Genomic DNA, 23,986 nt, shown 5'->3' with positions numbered 1-23,986 from the left:
GTGAGAGCTCTGTGGCCCAACACGCGCCATTCCAACCCAGGCTCTGACCTTATCGTCTCTGAGACTTCAGCCAACGTTCAACCTCTCTGAGTGTCAGTCTTCTCAACTGTAAGAATAATTACACCTACCATTATGGTTGTTATGAGGACGAAATAAACTATATACCCTACCAAGCAGATGACTAACACGTTAGTAACACTTAACAATGCTTTGTTGTTTAGTCGCTGAGTCGTGTCCACCTCTTTGCGACCCCTGAACTGTAGCCCGCCAGGCTCCTCTGTCCATGGGATTTCCCAGACAAGAATACTGGAGGGGGTTGCCATTTCCTTCTCCATAACAATGCTTGCTTAATATTAATTAAGGATTATATACAAATTTTAGACAGGTCACATTTTAGATGTGATTTCTATTTCTCATAGGTGCTTTGTCGCCCCCTGCGTAGTCAATGAATGTGGTATGAAGTCTGTCTCCATTGTATGCAATGCAAATACATTTCCTCTTTAAAATTATTATGTGATTATGAAGGTGTCTGGCTGGATCTCTCTGCTTTCTGATACACTGAGGACTATGGCTGCTAGTGACTCAGGCCCAGGGCCTCCTCAGCCCCTCTGAGAACACTGTTACTAAGTGAAAGGATGCTCTGGTTAGGGGAACTGTTGTTACATAGCTACAGCAAACAGTACTTCCTGTCTACATCTGTGGTGTAGGAGCTCAGAGGAGGAGCCGAAGTTCGTAGTGGTCCTAAGTAGCTGGGAAAAGATATGGATTCCAACTCCTTAGTATTTACTTAAAAAACAACTCTTTCCGGAGTAGCGTAGGGAAGAATGGGCTCATATAAGGTATAGTCTCTGCCTTCTGATAGTATCCAATTAAGCTATACTACATAACATAGTCATGAGCCCAGGATTTCCATCCAGCAAATCCACAGATACACTGCCTAGAGCTGAGGTCAAAGCAACTCTTTTCTCTTGTCTTTTCTGCAGTGAGAAGAAATAAAATCATGAGGGTCTTGCCCAGAAGGTCTTGGAACACCCACCTCCCATTTCTTCCCAACTATTTGGTTTACTACTAGAAACGGAATACATCATCACTAGCCTAAACAAGAGGTAGAGCCTCCAAGTCCGCCTTAACGTTGGTATCTTCTGACCACGTAACTGTATCCTAACGTGGGAAACAGATCACTCCAAAGAGAAGGAGGAAAGAAAGGCCACCTGAGGGTCCAGAAGAGAGCACAACTGACCATCTGCTGTTGAGAATCTTATGAAGCGGTTGCCAGCAGATTAAATGAAATGATAAACATGAGGTTGGATACAGGAAAGGATATGTGTTACTTAGCATCATTATTATTGCTATTATGAGCCACAGAGAGGTTAGGAAACTTGCCCAGGTTGCACAGCTAGGAAGGGAGAAGCTGGGATTCAAATTCTGGATTTGAATCAGGCAAACTGCCCTGTTTCTCTCCTCTGAACCCCTACCCCTGCTCATCCCTTCCTTCTTCCCTGGATGGAATCTGACAAGCTAGAGAGGGTGTGGTCTGTCCTTCTGCTCATCTATTCCAAGAAAGAGGTGCTACTCCCTGGCCCCAAGAATGTAAAAATTACCCCATCTGGGGCACAGACAACCTTCCAGGCCTCCCACTGATGGTCAACTCCTCCATTCAAGGGTGGGGGTCTTTAAATCCACTGCCCTATTTCTAGGACAAGGAACAGCACTTGGCACATCATAGACATCTAAGACGTACTTGTTAAATGAATGAACCAACAGAAGAACCTGAGAAGCCCAGAAACCTTCTGACCATCAGAAGCAATGAGTCTTAATCTTAAGCAATGAGTCACCCATAAGGAAGCATGCTAGCTCCCGCTTTGGCCGGTAGTGAGATGGATAGGTGGCAAAACACTCTTTTAGTCCTGATTTGGAAGGGGGACCTGGTAGGGATTTCTTTCCTAGATTTTAAGGCTTAGCATTCAGCTTAGTCCTTTTGGGAAACCAATGATGAAAGGCCTATTGGGGCCTCAAGAAGCACAGAGTGAGATACATAATGGAAAGAATTTTGGGAAAAAAAAAAAAAAGAGTCTGGGTCTCTCTCTCCCAGCCCTCCAGTCTGCCCTCACTGGGACAGGTTATCTAAATGTCTTGGTCCCCACATTAATGGTTATGAAGTTCTTAGTAGCCAAGAAACACTAGATTCATTTTGCTCTCATGATAAACCATTTTACAGCAGGGCAACCAGGGCCCAGAGAGATTAAAGAAGCTGGTAAGATCACAGATCTGGGAAGCGGAAGAGCCAGGATCTGAACCTAGGCCCATGGCCTCCCAAGCCTGGCTGCTTAATGATTGAGCCACCCCTCCACACTGGTGGAGTCTCTGCAGCTGCCAGGCACATTGGTGAGGCCTCTCAGGGCTATGTGCTTCCATTTCTAAAAGGAGTGTGATGCTTGATGCTCCCTTCCAGCTCCAAGAGGTATTGGTTCTCAAGTTTATATGTGTGTGTAGGAGGGCAGGGTGGTGGGTGGCTTCCGGCTGCTTCCAGCAGGGCTGACATCCTGCCCCAGCCCACCCCCAGCTCTGGGGGGGTGGAGGGCATCACCTCTCCTGGGTGGGGGGATGACGACAGCTGCTGGATGGAAGAGCAGTGGAATAGAAGGGAAGAAAGTGCTGAGCCCAGGAGAGGGGCCCGTCTCCCTCCCCGTCCTCCCGCTCTCCTGGGATTGCTCTCTCCTCTCCTTGAGATGTCAGAAACCTCTCTCTGTGGCTGCTGGAGAAGGGCTGGGAGCATGAGGCTTGGAAACCCATAGCGCCCTTCCCTGCCGCCTGCCAGCCGCCCTCCCTAGCTGCGGCAGAAGCTATAAAAAGCACAGCCCTTCAACAATAGGTGACATCACCCAGCGGCGGAAAGAACTGGATTCTGCCAGATGCCAGGGAGAGTTACAGCCCCCAGCCTTCCCTCAGGACGGGAGCCCTTTGGGGAAGGGCTTGGTATGCTCTTGGATCCCTGAAAGGAGGGGCTTAGATTCTTAAAGACCTCCTCATGCCCTAAGGGAGAGGAGATGGGGGGAGGGGGGACCTGGGGGATGGACTCACTGGAGATTTTTCCAGGGATGGGGATATGGAAACAGCGCTGGGAGCGGGGTGGAGGCCAGCTGGATCCCGTGCCCTCTGAATGTTGTGAGACAAGCAGAGAGTGGGGAGTGGGCGTGCAGGGCCTGCCAGGGTCTCTCTGGGTCCCTTCGGGAGCTGGCTCCCTCCCCAGCTCTGGCACGTCCCACAGGGCCTGGCATACAGTATGTGTGCTGACTGACCTCTTAACCTTGGCTCTGGGCGTGGTGTCTGAGGCGCAGTAAGTTGACTATGTGATCTGGAGTGGGTTGAAGGGTGCCTGACCCTGGAGGGGGCGATGGCAGAGAGGGGAAGGTCCATCAGAGCAGTCCTGGCAGCACTGACCAGCCTCCTCACCTCACCCTGGGGGCGGCTGGTCCTCTGCCTTTCCAGCCCCCCTCCCAGGACCCGGGCAGGGATGCCCTGCTTCATGTGCCCCCAGCAGCCTGCACGGGCTCCGCATAGAGAGCTCACTGAGTCGGAGAGACTGAGATCAGATGGATCTGAACTGTCAGCCCCTCCAGGCTCTGAGCCTCAGTTTCCTCACCGAAAACCAGGGCTGTGGGTAGTTGCTCAGGGTGCCGGCTGGGAGTCAGGGGATCTGTCTGGGACGTGAGCCCCTGTGTGATCCTGGGCCCTCAGTGTGCCCTTCGCCAGGAGGGGCTTGTTTCCAGCCATGGCAGGGGCAGGGGGGATACTGACTCCCATGCCAAGATCTCTGGCCCTGAGGCTGGGGAGGGGCAGAGGCATGAGGGTCACTGTGCGGACTCTGAGCTGGCAGGACTGGTAGCCAGAGCCAGGGCTGAGTTCCTCTCTGTTCTGGAGACTTAATCCCCTTCTCTCTGGTGAGCAGCCCGGGGCCAACCCCTCTCTCCCTGTGCCCCCAAGCCTCACGTCCTTTCTCTTTATGCCCTCAGCATGTACACGAGTCACACCCCACTCCTGGGCACTCCCTTACTCTCTGCTGAGCCACATTCCAGCACCAGCCCAGCTGGCTGGGGTTCCGCTTCTTCCCCAAAGCCGCTGTGACCTGTCCAGCCCCTTCCCTGACCCCAGAGCATGCAGTGTCTCCACACTGCACAGGTGTCGGGGCTCCTGTTCAGACGGCTTGAGAAGCACAAGTCTCACTTCAAAGTTCAGCTGCTCACCCTGGCGTCCCGGGCCTTCCCTCTCTGCTCCTGACCTCCGTTCACAGCCTCCCTTCCTGCCCAGTCACCATCTCCGTCTTGCTGCAGAAAGTAGCCAAACCTGATGGACTGTGCCCGTCACAAATTCTTGCCCTCCTTTCTTATGTTGTGCCCTGCCCTTGATGTTGCTGCTCTCAGGAATCCTCTTGAGTTGACTCAGGGCTCTGACTTTTAGGAGCTGGTCAAGCCCATTCTACTCTATTAGCTCTCTCTGAAACACTCCATTTTACTAGACACTGTGCCAGCTGACCTCCTCCCTACCCCTTAATTTATTAACCAATGGGGACTTATTTACTGTGAATCTTATTCTTTGGATAATTCATTAGATGGACTATATTCATTCTCATGTATTCATTTATCTTTCTATTCAATTCATCTACCTATTCACCTTCATCCTGTCATCTTTCCTTCCTTCCATTCATCTATCTATTCATTATCCATCCATGCAGCGATCTATCCATTAGTGTAGTCATTCACCCAAAGATCCATTCATCTAGCCATCTGTTTGTCCATCCATTCATCCATCCATCCAACCAACCATCCCATCAAATGCCTACTAAGCATCTACTAGGTACTAGGCTCTGTGCTGGATGCTTGGGATTCAGAACCAAAAAGGCCATGAGTTCTGTTCTCAGGAGCTCTCAGGCCAGTCTGGAAAGACAGGAGACATGAGCCTCAGTTTCTTCTAGTTTCAATATCCTGGGAGTCTATGACCTGCCCCAAGACTACGCCAGTGAGCACTAAAGAGATGCCTGTGGTCTGATCTCCCCTCGTCTGGGAACACCAGGGGCCAGAGCAGTCCCTCCTCCCCAGCTCAGCTGAGGCTCTGAAATCCCCTCTTGCTCCCAGGCTGGTGTGTTGACATTGCTGAAGGGCAATTGAGGAAAGGCATGGGGCCCTTCTCCAGAAATACAGACTCTGCTGCCAACACCTGACTCTGCCTCCACGTGTGCAAGTCAGCAGAGCCTGGGGAAAGGGCGACCAGAAAGCAGCTTCACATGTTGCTCTCCCTGGATTCTTTATCTCCCCTTTCCAAATTATCTGCCTCGTTTCTTCCCTCGTCTCATCCCTCCTACCTGTTCTCTCTCCTTCCCTCTATCTCCCTGTTCCCTCCTCCTCACTTTCCTTCCCCTATTTCTTCTTTCCCCTCATTACGTGGTAGGATGCATGGTGTTCACATTCTTGGCCACCACTGTAGGTCCTTGGACAAGTCATGACAAACCTCAGCCCGGTGTCTATCCCTAAAACCATGGCTCACAGAGGACAGAACTTAACCCAGCCTGCAAGAACAGGGTCTCTTTTCCTCATGGCTCATCCATTTCATCCCCTTCCCCCTTCTTCCTTGCCCAAATTCCTCTTCTGATCCTTCTCCTTTTGTGGTCACAGATGAGTGCCAGATCACAGATTTAATCTTTTTGTTCTATTCTCACCTACAAAGTCAATACCTCTGAATGAAATCACAGTAAAGGCACCAGACCTGCCATACAGTTCATGGATTCACTCCCTGTCCCCTTCCTAACTCCCTGTCCCAGGGCTAGCTGAAGGGATGACCAAGAGGACAGAAGAGGGGCAAAGAAGGGAGAAAGAGGAAATTTAGGGAGGAAGGCCTCCAGGAGGAAGCAGGAGGAGTCCCCATGCCCCCACCCTCCCCAGGGAGCACCCCTCCTGCTCACCGACGTGTCCTCTGAGCACGAGGCAATGATGTTGTCAATGAAGGGGTTCCACTTGATGTCGAGCACATTGCCCTGGTGACCGCAGACCTTAGGGTAGTTGGGTTCGATCCTGCCCGTCTGCCAAGGGGAGAGAGAGAGAAAGAGAAGAGAGAAGGGGATTAGTTTGATGGCCCTGAGATGACCTGAAAGAAGAGCCAGAGGCCCTAGAGAGTCCACTAATGTTTTTGGATCCCTGCATCCGGCTGGGCCATACTGCTCTGTGGCTGCATCCTCCCAACACTGAATGGTGGTGGGAGGGTCCCAGAGCAGGGTGGGTGGGGCCATGCTGGTCCACACGGCATCTGAGTGCAGCTTAGAGAAAGGTGTCCCTTGCTCAAGTAAAAACATCTAAAGTTAAGATGTAACTATCCACCGAACCACCAAAGCCCTGCAACCCTGGCAGTTCATGGGCCGTATGTCTGTACTCCCGCCTCATCTCTAGGGGGAGCTGACCCGGACAGGTTTGGATCAAAAGGAGGCTCTTTCCTGCTGCTCCAGGAATCAGTGGAGAGGTCTGAATCTCGGGGTCCATCCATACACATTCATGTTATTCTGCCTGGGATGTGAACGGTGCTATTCCCAGATGTGGCACATGCTTGTTCAGTCTGCATCTTAAACACCTGCACCCGCTGCCCTGTGGCTGAAAGCACTGTCTCTGGAACCACACAGGCCTGTGTTTGAATCACAGCTCTGCTGCCTTTGAGCTTGGAGGCCTTCGGAAAGTCAATGAACTGCTCTGGGCCTCGGTTTCCTCATTTTTTTTTTTTTTCTTTCTTTCTTCTTTTCACTGCTTCAGCAACTTTATTTTCAGACATGTGGGTATAAAATCAGCTGGAAAGCTTGAAAGTGCAGCTGTCATAAGAGAGGTTCCTCATTAGTATTGCTGTGAAGATTAAATGAGCGAATGTGCTTAACAAAGTACTTAGTGTGGAGATTATCACCATAGTGAATGCTCCATACCCGATACTAGTTATTGTCATACAGGTTAGATGACACCTCCTCCAGGAAGTCTTCCTTCAACGGATTAAGCACTCCTTCTCTGTGAGCTCATTGTATTCTGTGCGTCCCTCTATGACAGGCACCATCACAAAGAACTGCAGTTTGTTTCTGTCTGTTTATAAGCAACTGAGGACTGCTTGTCTCTGAATCTCCAGCAATTTACAAGTCTGGCAAACAGTAGGTGCTCAGTACATGACTTGAAAGACATCCTGCAGTGGCGATGTGGTCCACAAAAGATGGAGCAAGGGGAGTCGGGGTGAGGGGTAGTTCCATGCCTACTGGCTGCAAAGGTGGCAGGGAAGAGAGAAGAAACTGGAGACAGAGGCTGTGTTTCCATCCCCAGGTGTTTTAATATTAGCTTTTTTGGTGTGTGGAGGGAACAGGAAGGGTTTTCCCAGTGACTGCCCATCTGCTAATAGTGGTTAGGTGATCAGAGGCACCTGAGGCAGGTCAAACCTCACCCTCTTTAAGTTCCTCAACTGAATGAGGAGGAAATCAACCAGTTTCAGGCAACCCCCGCTAGACATGTCTTATAGTTCACCAGTGTGATGGGGCAAGAGTTATTTCAGAGTACGCGTCCTGCCGTAACCTCTTCCCCACCCACTTCTTGTCTGAATGTCTATCTCCAGGTTGTCTGATTTTTTTTTTTTTTTTATGACACAGCAATGGCAGTGGTATTGAGGGTGAGGGATGAGGTAGAGAAAGAGAGAGAGGAAAAAGGCCTCAGAGATTGTACTTGGGAGAACTTCACTGACACTGTATCCTGGAGGAAATTAGTTAAGGAAAAGGATTTGGGGGATACGGCTCTCAGTTAAGAATGGGATCCTCTTTTGCATCCTATGAGGGACACAATATGAATTGGAATACCCTTTTCAATTATTTTTAGGCTGTTGGACTATGTTTCTTTAATTGAGATTCTGAGCAGAGACTGAGCCACACATAGCCCTAGGGTTACAAAGTAGCTTCTTTAACTCTCACAAAACCCTGGGAATTAGGCATGAGGAAATGAATGCCCAGAAATGTTAAGCAACTTGTCCAAGGTCACCCAGCTGAAAGTTAAGCTAGGATTCCCACACAGGGGTGACCTTCAAAGCCGAGTTGAACCCCACTGCTTATTGCCGGCCAACTCCTCTCCTCCAGTTCTGATGTCCATGGGCTGACAGGCCCTGCATCACCTGTTTCCACAGCTCACGTGCTCTCTGCCAGAGCCTTCTCTCCTTACATCTAATCCTGAAGGCTGCCCTGAGTGGTCCCTGAGTAAAGCTGTCTGCATTCAGCTTTCGGTGCCCAGGCAGATCTCAGGGCACTGAATCAGTCAGTCAGTAGGTAGCCAGCAGCTACCTGGAGAAGGAAATGGCAACCCACTCCAGTATTCTTGCCTGGGAAATCTCACGGACAGAGGAGCCTGGTGGGTTCTAGTCCATGGGGTTGCAAAGAGTCAGACACCACTGAGGACGCACCCACGCGCCATCCTGACAGAGCTCATCCTTCCAGGTGGACTTTCCTTTTCAAAAGCGATGCCTTCCCCAAAGGGATGGTTAACGTTGATTTTCATGACTGAATCACATTGTTGTTCTTGTAAATGGTGACCTGCAGAGTTCTGCAGGGCACAACCTGCTCGACTGTACACAGCACCCTCAATGGGAGCGACCTCTTTTCAAACTGGCAGCTTTGATTTTCCCATTTTATATAGTAGGGTTCACATAAATTTTTTTTTGGCCATGCCATGTGGGATCTTAGTTCCCCAACCAGGGATCAAACTCTGGCCCATGGCAGTGAAACTACCGAATCCTAAACCACTGGACTGCCAGGGAATTCCCCAAATTTTGTTTGAACGACAAGATTCATTGCTAAGAAGAAAAGTCTGAAAACCACAGTTTTATAGAGAAATCAAGCAAATTTTAAAATACAGTTATTAACACCAAGAGAAGAACTGCATAAGAAAGCTTATAAATCGTAGTGATAATGTCTTATGGACAATATTTACATCGTGGTAATAATGTAAATCCTGAATATTTATTTTTTTCTTATCTGAATATCTATTTAAACATGAGTTATGCTATAATATACTGGGCAGGCAGAGGTAGGAAAAATGTATGTGTGTAGAGTTAAGAGGGGAGACCGGGCTGCTAGAGAGCCAGATCCTCATCTTCCATAATAGGAAGTCAATAGACAATGTCTAAGATTTAAAAAAAATCAAGACATTGAAGAGGAAGCACGTAATTAAGAAATACAAAGAGAAGTACAGAAAGAAACAGCTCAAAACACTGGAAGCAGCTAAGGAGTGGGAAATGAGGAGTGTAGCAAAATAGGGTAAAGATCGAGGGTTACAGGGCCTGGTGTGCTAGTGTTTAACAACTGATTTTCCAGGAACGAAAGGCTGTGGTTTGGCACGTTTGCCAATTTCAGTGGCAAATGCCCATCATTTCAAACTACCAGGGTGCAATCACCAGAAGTAGAGTTAAAAGAGACTTGGGAGGCTTCCCTGGTGGGGACAGGGGATAAGAACCTACCTGCCAGTGAGGAGGACACGGGTTTGATCCCTGGTCCAGGAAGATTCCACAGGCCAAGGAGCAACTAAGCCCATGAGCCACAACCACTGAGCTTATGTGCTGCAATTACCAAAGCTGGCGTACTGCCACTGCTGAAACCTGTGCATCCGGAGCCTGGGCTCTGCAACAACGGAGGCCGTTGCAGTGAGAAGCCCATACACCGCATCTAGAAAGGAGCCCCCACTTGGCACAGCTAGAGAAAAATCTGTGTGTAGCAACGAAGACCCAGCACGGCCAGGAAATAAATTAAAAAAATAAATAAGATGCATTTATTAGAAAAAAAGAGACAGTAGCACACCAGACAGTAGTAAAATAATTAGGAAGGAATAAATTTTTAATATTTAGTACTTATGTTTTTAACATAATTCATTTAATTTAAAGTTGCATAACTTAATTTTTAATAATTGTGCTTAAAAACTGGCAGGGAAAACTCCTAAATATTTAACAGTAAGCAAAAATTAAACAAAAATTTAAACATGAGCTGGGGTAAGCCAACCCCGGCACATCCCTTGCAGTGTTACAGGCCTCAGGACTATTAGACTTCAAGACCCTTTACAATTATTACTCCTAGAGACCTGAGAAAGAACAAACAAATAAAATGCATGTATCAGGTGTTCTAAAGGAAGCTTGTTCTGAAATTGTTTTCCTGAATTTGTAATAGATGTGAACAATCCTCTCCCCAGACCCATCAAATGCCTCTGTTTTCTGCTCTACTTTCTGGATGGGGGTGTGGCTAGAGACCAAATGCCCATCTGGCTCTTCACAGCAACCCAACACTGCCTTCTCATACTTGTGCTCATGGCAACACTAATAGCTTTTATTGCTACAGCAATATAATCAAACATATTAATTTACAGATGTCATCACATTTAATCCTCATAGCAACCCCAGCTTATATCTGAGAAAATAGTTGTGTAAAGAGCTTCTCCCAGGTGGCGCTAGTGGTACAGAACCTGCTTGCCAATTTAGGAGATATAAGAGTCGTGGGTTTGATCCCTGGGTCAGGAAGATTCCCTGGAGGAGGACACGGCAACCCACTCCAGTGTTCTTGCCTGCGTGTCCCACGGGCAGAGGAGCCTGGTGGGCTACAGTCCATAGGGTTGCTCAGAGTTGGACGCAACTAAAGCGACTTAGCACAGTACAAAGAGCTTCTAAGGAGTGGAGTCAAAGTTTCTCACTGTTTCACAACTTTAGAACCACTGTTGAGATGATCAGCTCACAGAACTGTTCCAGCAGGAGGGTTCACCTGGGTCCTGGGGTCTAACCTGCCATCTGAACCTCAAAGGGAGCTTGAGCCTCAACAGAGCTGGGACAGAAGTCTTGCTGCATGGGGTGGGGAGGGGGTGCCTGTCACACGATGTCCATAATCTTCGGGGAGATCTTCGGGCTGTTAGGGTGGGCCCTGTCCTGGCCACCTTGAAGGACAAATCCAGCCCCCTCCACTGGGACAGAACTTCGATGTCAGATGGCAGCTGTCGTGCACCCTGAGTCTTCTCAAGGAGGAGCCCAGAGCTGGAGATCAGGCTGCAGCTCAAATACACCTGAGCTGCCAAAAGACAGAGCTGGGAGGAGCTGGGACGCGGCCTCTACAGGGTGCAGGGGCGTGCCAAGCAGGCAACTTTCCTACAGATCCGTCTGACCAGGGCTTGGGCTTCCCTGCTGGCTCAGACGGTAAAGAACCAGCCGGCAATGCAGGCTACCTCGGTTTGATCCTTGGGAAGATCCCCTGGAGGAGGGCATGGCAACCCACTCCAGTATTCTTGCCTGGAGAATCCCCATGGACAGAGGAGCCTGGTGGGCTACAGTCCACGGGTCACAAAGAGTTGGACACGACTGAGCGACTAAGCACAGCACCGCACAAAGATTTTTGTTTTTATTTGTATTTTGTTATTTTTTATATTTTGGCCATGCCACTCGGCTTGTGGGACCTCAGTTTCCAGACCAGGGACCGAATCTGGGCCACGGCAGTGACCACACTGCATCCTAACTACTAGGTCACCAGGAAACTCCCTCGAAGACTTCTGAAAGTTTCTTAGCATTTGATCAGTAACTCCACTTTGGGAATGCCTCCCAGAGAAATGAACAGGGAAGCATACTAAGACATTCACTGCCCTGTTATTTCTAAGAAGGAACAAAAATAAAATCAATGGCACACTGTGGAAATGAATTCTAGGATGCCAATATAAAGGAATATTATGAAGTCACTTAAAATCATATTTTCAAAAAATATTTAATGACATGGGAATCACTCAAGGGCTAATGGTAACTGAAACAGTCAGAATCAAGTTTATACCTAAAATGATCCCAAGCTATTAAAAAAAAAAACACAGTCTGTAAGAAAATGCATCAAAAGGTTAATAGCGACAATCTCCCATTAGTTGGATATTAGTGTTTCTAATTTTTCTGCAATGAACATTTATAATTTCTAATAAAAATATAAATGTCATTTAAAACACTCACTCACCATAGTGTTTTGTTTCTGGTACCCCAGGTGGGAGATGATCACCATAGATTTGATTGAAAACTATCCCTCTCCGGTTTTGGTTAAGCAGGTCTTAAGAAAATGAGATGCAGACTCATACTGACCAGATTTACATGTTTCAGAAGCTTTGGTGGAACATATATATGGCTTGTTCATACAGGTTTCTTTACTCACTTGTTGCCACACAGTTTAGGGGGAAATAAGATCCTTGAAATTGAATAAAATTATATAGCTAATTGAAAATATGTTTCAGTGTGTGTGTGGTGCATGTGTGTAGGCAGGCCGGGCTCTCCCTTGGAGAGGCTGGAGGGTGTGGCTCACCCAGCAGATTGCCAGGGGAACGGCGGGTGCCCTGGGCCCCAGTCCAGGCTTTATTTGAACCCAGTGAACTGACTGAGATATTTTCAAAACAACCTGCATTGCAGCTTCAGCTTCCTAGAATTTCCCATGGTTGCAAAGCTGAATTTTGTACACAGAAGCAAAATGTTTTCTTACCTGGGGAATCAGCTTAGTGAGGCAGAAAAACAGACTAAGCAGGAGGTAGGGTTTCTAGGCCCAGTCTCAGTTCACCTCATCAGCTGAATGACCTTGAATGTGCCCCTGGGCTTCTCTGGGCTTCCCAGATTCCTGGACCCTGGGCAAATTCCTTTCTGCTCCTTCCTGGCTGCCCGTTTTACTGTATAAAGCCAGGCACGCCCGCAACCAGAGGGCCTAGCTTCTGGCACACCAGGACAGAAGGCATGGACGAACACCAAGTCCTGGGGATGGCATTAATAGAGATAACAATGAAAAAGACAAGGATGGTGATAAAGACTGCTTGACAAGTGCTTACAGTGTCTTGTGCTCAGCAATTTGCATACATTATTTTATTTAAGTCTTGTGACAAAGTTTTAGCAACTCCACCGAGGACCTACTGTATAGCAAAGGGGACTCTGCTCAGTATTCTGTAATAACCTAAATGGAAAAGAATTGGAAAAAGAAGAGATACACGTACACATATCACTGAATCACTTCGCTGTATCCCTGAAACTAACACAAAATTGTTAACCAACTATGCTCCAATATAAATTAAAAAAAAATTAAATTTACTAAATTCTACAACTCCCCTATAACAATCCATTTTATGGATGAGAAAACCAAACTCTGGTCAATGATTTGCTGAAGGTGATACAGCTGGGCAATGAGAAGCTGCAATTTGCCCTGGGTGCTGTCTGGCTCTGAGGCACCTCAGTTATGCTGCTCTCCTATTTCAGAATGTAGGTGAGGGCCTCCCTGGTGGTCCAGGGGTTAAGAATCTGCCTGCCAATGCAGGGGACACGGGTTCGACCCCTGGTCTGGGAAGACCCCGCGTGCCACGGGTCAACTACGCCCATGTGCCACAAATACGGAGCCCATGCTCTCAAGCTGTGCTCCAGAGCCCGTGCTCTGCCACAAGAGAAGCCACCGCAACGAGAAACCCATGCACTGCAATGAAGAGCAGCTCCTGCTCGCTGCAACTAGAGAAAGCTGGCACACAGCCACGGAGACCCAGCGCAGCCAAAGACAAATAAATAACTTAAAGAATGTAGGTGAGACACATGACAAATAAGTGGTGGCGGTTGTTCTGTCGCTCAGTCGTGTCCAACTGTTTGTGACGCCATAGACTGCAGCACACCAGGCTTCCCTGCCCTTCATCATCTCCCAGAGCTTGCTCAAACTCACGTCCACTGTGTCGGTGAAGCCATCCAACCATCTCATCTTCTGTCACCCCCTTTTCCTCTTGCCTTCAATCTTTCCCAGCATCAGGGTCTTTTCCAATGAGTTGGCTCATCACATCAGGTGACCAAAGTATTGGAGCTTCAGCATCAGTCCTTCCAATGAATGTTCAGGGTTGATTTCCTTTAGCATGGACTGGTTTGATATCCTTGTGGCCAAGAGACTCTGAAGAGTCTTCTCCGGGATCACAATTCAGAAGCATCAATTCTTTGGCACTCGGCCTTCTTCATGGTCCAACTCTCACATCCGTAAATTAGGGGGGAAGTCATAAATCAGAAGTAGGCCTTCAGAATTTCTCATAAGGTTATCAGAAGGGACTGACTGGCAACTCAGTTGTGAAAACCCATATGCTTGCTCCTGAAGACCCTCCTTTCCCCGACTCCATCATTCCTCTCCCTCTCCCTAGTGGTTCTCAAACTTTGCTTTTGTTTTAGAATCACATGGTAAGTTTTAAAAATTCCAGTGCCCAGGTGGGCATCCCATATCAATTTAATCCCAGTGTCTGGGAAGGGGGAGCCAGGCATCAGTGTATTTTAAAGATTTCCAACTGATTCCCTTGGGCAGTGAAGTTCGGGAGCCACTACCCGAAAGGGTCCATATTCTGCTGGGCCCTCAGGGAAGTACCTGCAATGCTCATTCCTTCTGGCACAGAAGCAGGGGCTATCAATGGTGCTAGATGTGGATGCCAGGGGTGAGAAGTCAAAAAACAGTACTGTATGTTTAGTGCAGGTCCAGATAAAGCAAACAGGAAGAAAAATGGTCACATCAGGTGATGTGTGATTTAAAAGAAGCCCCAGGGCAATAGATAACCCTGACCCAGGAGATGGGTGAGCTCACAGTGGAACCCCAAGATTCTGCATGAGAGATATTTTGGGCTCCCCACCCTTCTGCCTCTGTCATCACACTTCCTCCTCCACGTGCTGCCCCAGGCGGCCCAGACTATCCAGGTAGGCTGCCTACCTCTGTCTTCTCTGGGTGGATGTGGACATTGAGAGAGTTACTATAAACCAGGCAGTGTAGCCCTTCTCTCTCAAGCTCTGGGCAGAGTCAGGCCCCCTGTGTCCAAGCACCCTGGGTGTGAAGGCGGCCTCGGCCTCCAGCTCTCAGCCCTGACACTTCACAAAGCACTTGCACCTGCATTATCTGATTATTAAGGCCCAGGGAAGGGGTGACCCAAGGGAACTTGCTCCTGGTCATTCCCCTGTGGCAGTGACACCAGATCGAGTTTGTGTAGCCTCAGAGCTCTGGGTACCACCACGGCCTCCTCAGCAGGGCGTAAGCATTGCGTGTCCTTCATCCAAAGCAGGGGTCCCCAGTGTCCAGCATCTAAGGCTGATGATCTGAGGTGGGGCTCATGTAATAATAATAGAAATAAAGTGCACAATAAATGGAATGTGCTTGAACCACCCCCAAACCATTCCCCTCCGTCCTGGTCTGTGGAAAAATTGCCTTTCACAAAACTGGCCACTGGTCCCCAAAAGGTTGGGGACTGCCGGTCCAAAGTGTGGGTACCACCAACCCAGGGTGTGCCCAATCTGCCAGCGGCTGTCCCCAACACACGAGCACACGCAGGCACGCACGCTCACACTTTATACATGCCCCCTCCCCCCATTTAAACTACTCTCCACACCACTTCTTCCCAGGCCTACAGCTGCACTCCTGCCTTCCCTCCCTCCAAACCAGAACTTCCTGGCCTCATGTCCCACACCTGCAGTCTTCGGCCTGTTCATCTGAAACAATATGTAAAATAAACGCGAGCCTGCTAAGGAGGACACTGGAGGCTCAGTCCATCTCTCCCTGTGGCTCATCTATGTGCGTGTTCAGAGCGACTTTTTACAGAAGGCCATTTAGCCCAGAGGTGGTCTCTCCTGGGTGTCCAGACCCCTGGGCAGTCCTCTGGGAGCTCTGTTTTGGGTGGAGGGATGTTCGTGCTAGAGCTCACAGCGGGTCCACTGATTTGCCCCCTTGTCTCTAGTGTCTGCCCTCTGCCAATTCTCTGCGATCCAGCTTACATACTGTTGTCTACTTTTTCCAGAGTACAGCTCTGCGGCAGTAACTCTCCCACTCTGAAATTTTCAATGGCTCGCTACTCTCCCTACTATCTTGACTTTCAAAGCCAAATTCCTTATGAGACATCAGAACTGCTGTGGTCCCGACCTGACCCTGCCTTGATATAATCGCCCACCCTACTGCTCATGCCACACACGTGACTATCCACACCCCTGACCTCCCATGCTCCCACCACCTGATAACCTTTGGTTCCTGGCTCACCCCTGTCACCAGCCGGTGAGCACCCCGAGGCCAGTGACCTTGGCCCACCACCTTCAGAGCATCATTTAGTGCCCTGCTCATAACAAGAACTTGAGCTGTGTCAATGACTAGCACCTGTTTCCTAGCTCTGAGTCTTTGCTCATGCTGTTCCCTCAGCCCAGACGCCCTTCCCTTCTAGTGCACGTCTATCCTCAGCACCCAGAAAACACCGTCCAGGGACCAGACATATCTCTCGACCTTTCCCATGCTGGGAGATAATTCTGGATCCTGTTCTTCTGACCTTGAGAAATTCTAGGTCTGGGGCTGAGCTTCAGGGTAGATTCACAAAGGGCAGAGTGTCTAACAAAGGCTGTGATGCTCTGAAGGCCGTCACCCTGTCAGACAAAAGTTCATGGAGGGACCTCAGGAAGCCTCCCAACTTCATGACTTCCTGTTTTGATTTTTCCCCTTGGTCTTTTATCTTTGTGTTTTTCAAGCTGGAAAGGGTTTGCTGGTTTTTCCAGCTAAAATCCCTAGTGAGCATGTATGCTTATGTTCTGGGGGAAAATGGTGGGAGCGGGTCCCCTGGGGGGCAGGGGGAAAGGGTTTGTTTGGGGAAGACTTGTAAGGAATTCTCTCTCTCCTGGTTTGCATTTGAGCACTTGGAGATGAACCTGGTTTTCCCAGGCTCCAGCAGGAAGAGGCAGTAAGGCCACCTTTGTCCTCAGTCCTGGGCTGTGTCATGCGGCAGACCCCAGGGGAAGAGATAAGAGACTCCTTGAGGCTGAAATGGGAAAAAATTGAGTAACGATGGGTGTGGACGTGAGTGTGAGTGTGTGTGTGTTGGGGAGAGGGATGCCTGGGACCTCAGTGTTCAGACTAGCCCCTGCAGTTTCCTGATTACTGGCCCCTTTTTATTAAGATAAAACCCCATGCTAAAACATAAAGAAAATAAGAAAACTCCAAACTTACTGTGCCTGATGAGTCTACACAGAGTGGGGTTTCTGGGGGGGGCGTCCTGGGGGTGTGGGTTTCTGGCCCTGGTTGTTCACAGTCTCCTGGGAAGACAAAGGGCTGGACAGGTGCAGGGTGGGCTGTGCTTCGGTCAGGGAAAGGCCGGGGCTGTGGAGTGCAGGAGAGGGGCAAGTAGCTGAGGCTCTGAAATCCAGAAAGGCTTCCCAGAGGAAGCGTGGGAGGCCCGAAAGATTGATAGCACACAGCCAAGGATGGCGTGGGGGAATGCTTACGACACAGAAGGACCAGTCCCTGCCGGATAAGTGGAGAGAAAGACCAGAGAAGAAGGGCCAGTTCAGATGGTTCGGGGGACTTGCTGGCCTCATGAAGGGGTGTGGGCTTCACCCCATGGGCCTTAAGTATGATGGGGCTGCAGACCACAGAGAGGAGAGCCCCTCACAGCCCGGTCCTCCCTTCACGCCTCAGTATCCCATTGTGGGGAAGAAGGGGAGTGAGCCAAAATCTGTGTCTACCGGAAATGGAAAAGAATTGGCAAAAAATACAAAACAGCATCTATGCAAATTGTGGGGGAAACCTTAGTTTTGTTTGTTTTACAAGGGGCAGAAAAGCAAGAGAAAAGGAGAGTGCTTGCACCATCTCGAGGCTGTCCACACCAGCCCTGCCCTTCCTCCTGCCGCAGAGCCAAGAGGACAAAAATCCCTCTTTCCATTTGCCGCCTGGCCTAGGGAAAAAGGACAGAAGGGTGGACCCTCCTGCCTGAAGCTCTTCCTGCAACCTCCCCACACACGTATTTCTCCTGCAGAGTGAAAGGAAACTCATTAGGGGCCATTATTTTGGGCCAGCCCACCCAGGGTTTGGCGAGCATCTCTAAAGCTCTGTTCCAGTGGACAGGGCAGCAGCCCGGAGTCAGGGCTCTGGCAGATAAAGTTAATTGCTTCCTGTGTCCCTCCTGAGTCTCACCATCTTTGGAGATCTGAGCTGGACATGGATGAGATGAAGTCTGAATGTCTGCCTGGGGCCACGTGACCCCCTAGAGCTCTGACAGCTGTCTGCTAAGCTTCTGAGACCCCCGGTACCTCTCTGCATTCACAGGCGATTCCCAGAGGCCTCGGGTAAGTTAATCCTCACAAATGTCTTCACATCCGCCCATTCCTCTCCAGGCCCACCCTGCCTCCCACCTCTAGGCACTCCATACTCTCCCAGCCGCTCTCCTTCATGCCTGCCTTTTCCCAAACCCCACTGTGACATCGGCATTCTATTAACATAATGATTTGCATTGTGCGGCCCCTCCAGAACTTTCCACGGTTTCTGGGGACTCTCCTGCTGTGGGCTGCATTGATGAGACACAGTGCCTCACCTCCCATTGTGAAGCTGAAACGGGTCTCCTCCGACCTGGGGTCTCCTGCTGGCCAAGCAGGGACATGTAGCTGGGCTTGGCCAATCAGACCTTCCGCCCAGGATGGCCAAGCTCTGATTTAACTTGGTGCTCACTTGTGTTCCAGTTCGATTTGCCAGCACCCAGCCCCTTGGATCTATGAAGGCCCCCAACCTCCTTTTGCTCAGGAAGATCAAGGGTGACTTTTATGGCCAGCCAGGGATCCTGACTGAGTCGGCGCCCTTGTCCCTACCTGATTATATCCAGCTCATCTGCTTGGCCTTTGAGGGACTCACACACCCTGTTCCACACCCTCCACCAACTTACCAACCAGTTTCTTCAACGCTACTGGTGGTCACACTTCTCAATTTTAAATATTATATCTCGGGTCCTTATAAAATCCTGCAATCTCCCTACATCCCAATATTTTGATGACCACATTTTTTTTTCTCAGACTGCTTCTCACATCTAGAAGAAACACAGAACTTCTTTGCCAGGTCATGTGTGTCCTAACCCTTGAATTCGGAAAATATGGTCCCCAAACAGGGTGTTCCTCACTGGCCCATGACAGCCTCACCCCCATCCCCACCTTCCTCATAACACACGTCTTTCCCAGGCTGGGCCGTTGGGCCTATGCAAGCCTTAGCCATCCTTCCCCTTGGCTTTCACAATTCTCCCCATAACTCACCGCTTGTGATAACACTGATGATCACTGAGGGGCTTCTACCTGTCAGGCCTGAAACCAAATGTTATTTCAATTATTTATCAAGATAACTGTATAAAGTACATATCATTGTGTCCATTTTACAGAGGAGGAAACTGAAGCTCAGTGAAATTAATTAACACAGTGTAAGGCCAGGACGCAAGCCTCAGTCTGTGTGACTTCTTAATTAGAATGTAATCTACCTGAGAGGTAGTGCTCGGTCTAGTTCTCTGCCAAAAGTCCAGTGTCTGGAATTGTGCCCGACTGATGGTAGGCTCTCAGTAAATTCAGTAAATTTTCGTTGAATGGATTAGTGATGCCATAAACTTTGGGCCTCATCAGGTCCCCTGTACAGTTGCATGGGTTGTGCACTGCACAACTCAAGGGGCTCTAATTCACATGGTGTGGAGCCTCCTGTGATGCTCTGGGCTTAACCATGATGCTGCCCTGCTTCTTCACTTAGTACTGCCTTATGTTTGCTTTGTTTCATGGTTGTTGGTTGCCTCTCCCAAGAGATTATCAGTACCGTCATCTTAAATAAGATAATGATGGAGGTTTCTCAGCAGAGTGTGTGACAAAAGTGAAAAACCTAAGACATAAGGGACATGCTTCTTTTGCCCTCTGGCTACAAATACAAGGTCAGGTCTGTATTTAAGATGGAATGACTCCCCAACCTCATGCTACCAGTTGCACCAATGCGGCTTTTGTCAGCAGTGGCAGTGGGTCACAGGCCATCATCCACACTCCCCCGGGCTGGCCCACTCCTCTGCCTTATCCGTAGAGTGAGCCCACCATCCACCAAGAGCATGCTGACTGTGCAGAGGGAGGCCTGATGCCCACGATCTCCCTTGTTTCGACATCACCAAGGCTCAGCCCTGGGCTGCCACTGGCCCCTGGAAGCTGTGAAATGCATGGGCAGAGCCGGGAACCTCTGGCTCAGACCGTCAGCCTTGCTCCATCAGGGACATCTAAGAGACCAGAGAAAGGGACGCACCGCCTCCGAAGCAAGGGCCCTGGGACCTCAATGACCTTGAAAACTCCCTTTATTAAATAGTGAGTGAGCAGCCCAATCCTTAGATGGCCCTCCCTCTCCAAGCCTTCTCCTGGCTGACTCTGTGGAGGCTGGTGATCCTCAGGGGCTGGGGCTGGGCTGGTGAGAGCAGGAACCTACTGCAGCACTTTAAGCGCTGAGGCTTTGGGGTCCAGTTTCGACTCCGCTCTCACTGATGGTGACTGAGCAAGTTCCTTCCTCTTGGGCTTCAGTTTCCTCATGACAATAAATGCACGTTCATGCGGCACAGCGCCTGGCACTAAGTAAGCCCTCAATCAGTATCATCATCATCTCCAAAATGAGGGTCTGCATTCCCCTTCTACTCCTGTGCTCTGGACAGTAACCCCGGCCTGACCACTCCCGCCCCTGCCTGTGCTCCATCGCATGCCCAACGGTGAGCCCTCCAGGGCCGGGTGTGTGTCTAACCCATCCTCACACCCCAGACCGAGCGCAGCCCCACCCGGCACGCATGCCCAGAAGTGACTGGTGAATAGAACTGAAACCTCAGGGTCCTTCCAGCTCTGTCTATGGCTACAAGTTAGACCTCCCCCCATACGCTCATCAAACACAGACAAGGATGCTCCCTGGGTTTGGCACTGGCCACCTAGAGATGGAATCCTTTCTCTGAATGCCAGCTCCACGACAATGTGTGTTTTTCTCACTGCTGTGACCACAACACCTAGCACAGTGCCAGGCACAGAGCAGACTCTACTGATGAATATTTATTGAGTGAATGCAAGAGTGAGAAGCAGGTGACGTTTCCAGGAAGGTGCACACCCTCCCTCACCCACCTAGAGGCCCAGGGCAGGCTTTTGCTCTTCTGCTCCTCTTGTCAAGCTGAGTTGGGCTGTCAGAGGGGCAGGGAGGGGAGCACACCCCCTGTTTACACCTGCCATCTGGCCTCTAGCCAGATCCATTATCTTTCCAGTGACTTGGGGCTACTCTAATTCTCAAAAGATAAATGAGACATGATGCCTGGCCTGGGTTGAGCACCGGGGGATGCAGCCATGAAAGCCTGAGGCTGGGTGAGTGGTGCTTGTGTGTCTGGAGGCTCTGCACGGGAGACGGTGTGGGCCGCTCCTCTGCGCCTGGCTCTGGCTGCCCCACCTGCCAATCCCTGGCACACTCAGGTTGGCCAGTGGCCCCATGGCCACGTTCTGGGAGCTCTGTGTGGGGGAGGGCAGAGAGGGCTTCCATCAGTGTAGAAATTTGGGCTTCCTGATCCTTCAGAACCCACACTCTGAGCTGTGGAGTCCTTGGCCATGCCTGGCTTGATGGTCTCCCCAGACTGGCTGGCGCAGGGTTAACCCACCTGCATTGCAGGATGAACAAACAGCAGCGACATGGGCGCTGAGCAACTCTCCCGGGGGGATGTCAAGGGCATGATCAGCCTCAGGAAGGGATGGTGGCACTCGGAGTGCAAAGTGGAGGCTCTTAGCAGTTACTGAAGGCTGAGCTCAGTCTCCCTGGGCAGGCCTTTGGGCCTCACTGGGCCCCAGGAGGCAAGGGTTTTCATGGAGCCTGATCTCTGCTTGGGAGGAGAAGGAAGCCCTGGTCCAGTCTAGCCTCATGTCTAGTTGCAAAGACCCTGTGGCCAGCGGCGTCAGAGACCAGGGTCTGTTCTTGATATGATGGTAGAGGAGACCATGGAGGCAGGAGGCAGGCCCAAGAGAAGGGGAGGAGAAATGTTATCCTCTGACCCCTCAGTCCCGACAGCTGAAGACTAGCTGAAGCCTTTCAGCTAGTTAAAGGCCAAGGTGGGCCAGGAGGAGCAGAGAGAGGTTCCATTTGAATTCAGGATCCTCCCTTGGAGTGTCTACCTAGCTCACGATGACTCCCTTACCAAGACTTTTACTCATAGACGTTGAGGCTCAAAGCTATGCTAATCCCCAACACACACTCACACTCACACACACATACAAAGCTGACTGAATCAGAATGAACATCTATTGATAATTCAAGTTTAGCCAATCAGATTCTCTGATCTGTCCCTCCCCCACCCCCACCTTTCCAATACACCTGTACATTCAGCTGATTGGACCAAGATGGACATCTAATTCAAGTGTTGAGCCAATCAGATTCCCCGATCACCCTATTTAAAGTTATAACCCCCTCCTTCCTCCCACACCTCTGTCATCTTCCCTAATTTATTTTTCTTCCTAGCATTAGTTACCTTCTATTATACTCTATGATTTACTTAATCGTCTGTCTCCCCTACTAGAACGTAGGTTCCACAAAGGCCAGAAATCTGTTTTGTTCTCTGCTGGGTCCCCACTGCTTCCAACATTGCCTGGCACGTAGTAGGGGCTCAGCAAAAACTGGATGAGTAAGTGTTTTCTTCCCAGGTAATATAATAATGGCTTACATTTACAGAACACCTACTGTGTATTCGTGCTTTCTAAGCACTGTAAATATGTATTAACTTGTTATAATCTCCATTTTACAGATGACTTGCCTAAGATCACATAGGGAAAGCTATCTCACAGGTGCTGTGTATCTCTGTGTGTGTATTAATTACTCTATTAATGACCTTGGTTTTATGGTTTACAAACATGTTTACTAACATCTTACTTGAGTCTCACCACTCTCCTGCAGGAGGCATTATTTTCTTAGTTTTAGAAATGGGAGAATAAAGGCTCAGAAAGGTTAACTGACTTGCTCAAAAAAGTGAAACTTTTTTTTTTTACCAAAAAAGTGCCAGAGCTGAAACTACAACCTAGGATTATACACCCTCCCCTCAAGTCCCCAGGTGTTTCCAGACATCAAGGCACCCTGCCTGCATCTAGAAGATGCTGTTCCAGCCTCAGAAGCTTATGCTTTCCCTGGGAAGATGAGCTAGAGGAAGGGACAGATCTGTAGGCCCAGGCAGAGGTGGAACTCATCGAGGAGGGCAAATTGGCACAAGCTCGTTTCCCTTCAGTTACTGTGAAATCCTCAGAGGCCTGACAGCGAAGCAAAAGGCAGACGCTGGAAGGGGACCTCCAGAGCAGACTGAAGCGGGTACAAACACTCCAGCTCACGCTGGACCAGAGGTATTCTCAGCATCATGGCTGCCTTCTTCAGATTACCTTCTGCTCCAGTTCCCAATTAAAGCATGGCTCACGGAGCCGGGAACAATACTGGACTTCCAGCCTGTGGTCTGACCAGTACCAAAGGGAGGGGGAGAGACTTCCTCCTTCTTTCTTGACCACGAGGTTTTGCTACCTTTTTATAAAAAGAACTCTGATGCTCTCAGCTCTGAAATTCCACCATTAGGGATTCATTCCTTACACTTCGCAGCTCTTAACATATAGATACTATTGATTAGAGCACAGTGGTAGGAGATAATGTTGGTCATTGTCAACTCATTCTGAATGAGCTTTGGGAACTTTCCTGAGAATTAGGCAGAACTAAGGCGAAAAGAGCATGAGGCCACTGGAGGAAAGGTTGGAGAGGGGGAGGAAAAAAGAGGATAAGGTGACTGGGGTCAGTGTGAGCTCTTAACCTCAGAACTGGCTGGGTCCCACAGGGGAGCCCCTACCCATGAGCCTGTCTCCGGCAGTCAGAGGCCCTGCCCCTCCACCTACCACCGGTATGAGACCCAGAGAGGAGAGGCATTTGTTCAAGGCCATGCAGGAAATAGTAGATGATGCTATGCCCAGGTTTCCAGACACGCAGTCTCCAGTCCCAGCCCTGTCAGTTTTGGAGGCGCCACTCACAAAAAGGGGGCAGTAAGGTCACCCCAGGAAGACACAGGGCACACATCAGTTAGCTGAGCGCAGGTTACTGGCTTCACTCTACATCAGACACCGGTGGGGCATTCTGCTGACCCTTCTCGCCTTTCTGGCACATATGTACAGGGGCTATCCC

General features: G+C 49.7%; 1 protein-coding gene across 3 annotated transcripts in view; it reads right to left on the bottom strand.

Moving 5' to 3' along the window:
- The window catches only part of CORO2B (coronin 2B), a 146,759-nt gene that overhangs the window by 20,687 nt on the left and 102,086 nt on the right, over positions 1–23,986 (bottom strand). For all 3 annotated transcript variants that reach the window (XM_065940840.1, XM_065940839.1, XM_065940841.1), the window contains exon 3: positions 5,957–6,073. In XM_065940840.1, the coding sequence (XP_065796912.1) occupies positions 5,957–6,073 (117 nt within the window). The remainder of the gene's footprint in view (positions 1–5,956; positions 6,074–23,986) is intronic.

This window comes from Muntiacus reevesi, chromosome 7 (genome assembly GCF_963930625.1).
Source record: "Muntiacus reevesi chromosome 7, mMunRee1.1, whole genome shotgun sequence".
Classification (NCBI taxonomy): Eukaryota; Metazoa; Chordata; class Mammalia; order Artiodactyla; family Cervidae; genus Muntiacus; species Muntiacus reevesi.
This window is presented reverse-complemented; position numbering and strand designations above follow the sequence as displayed.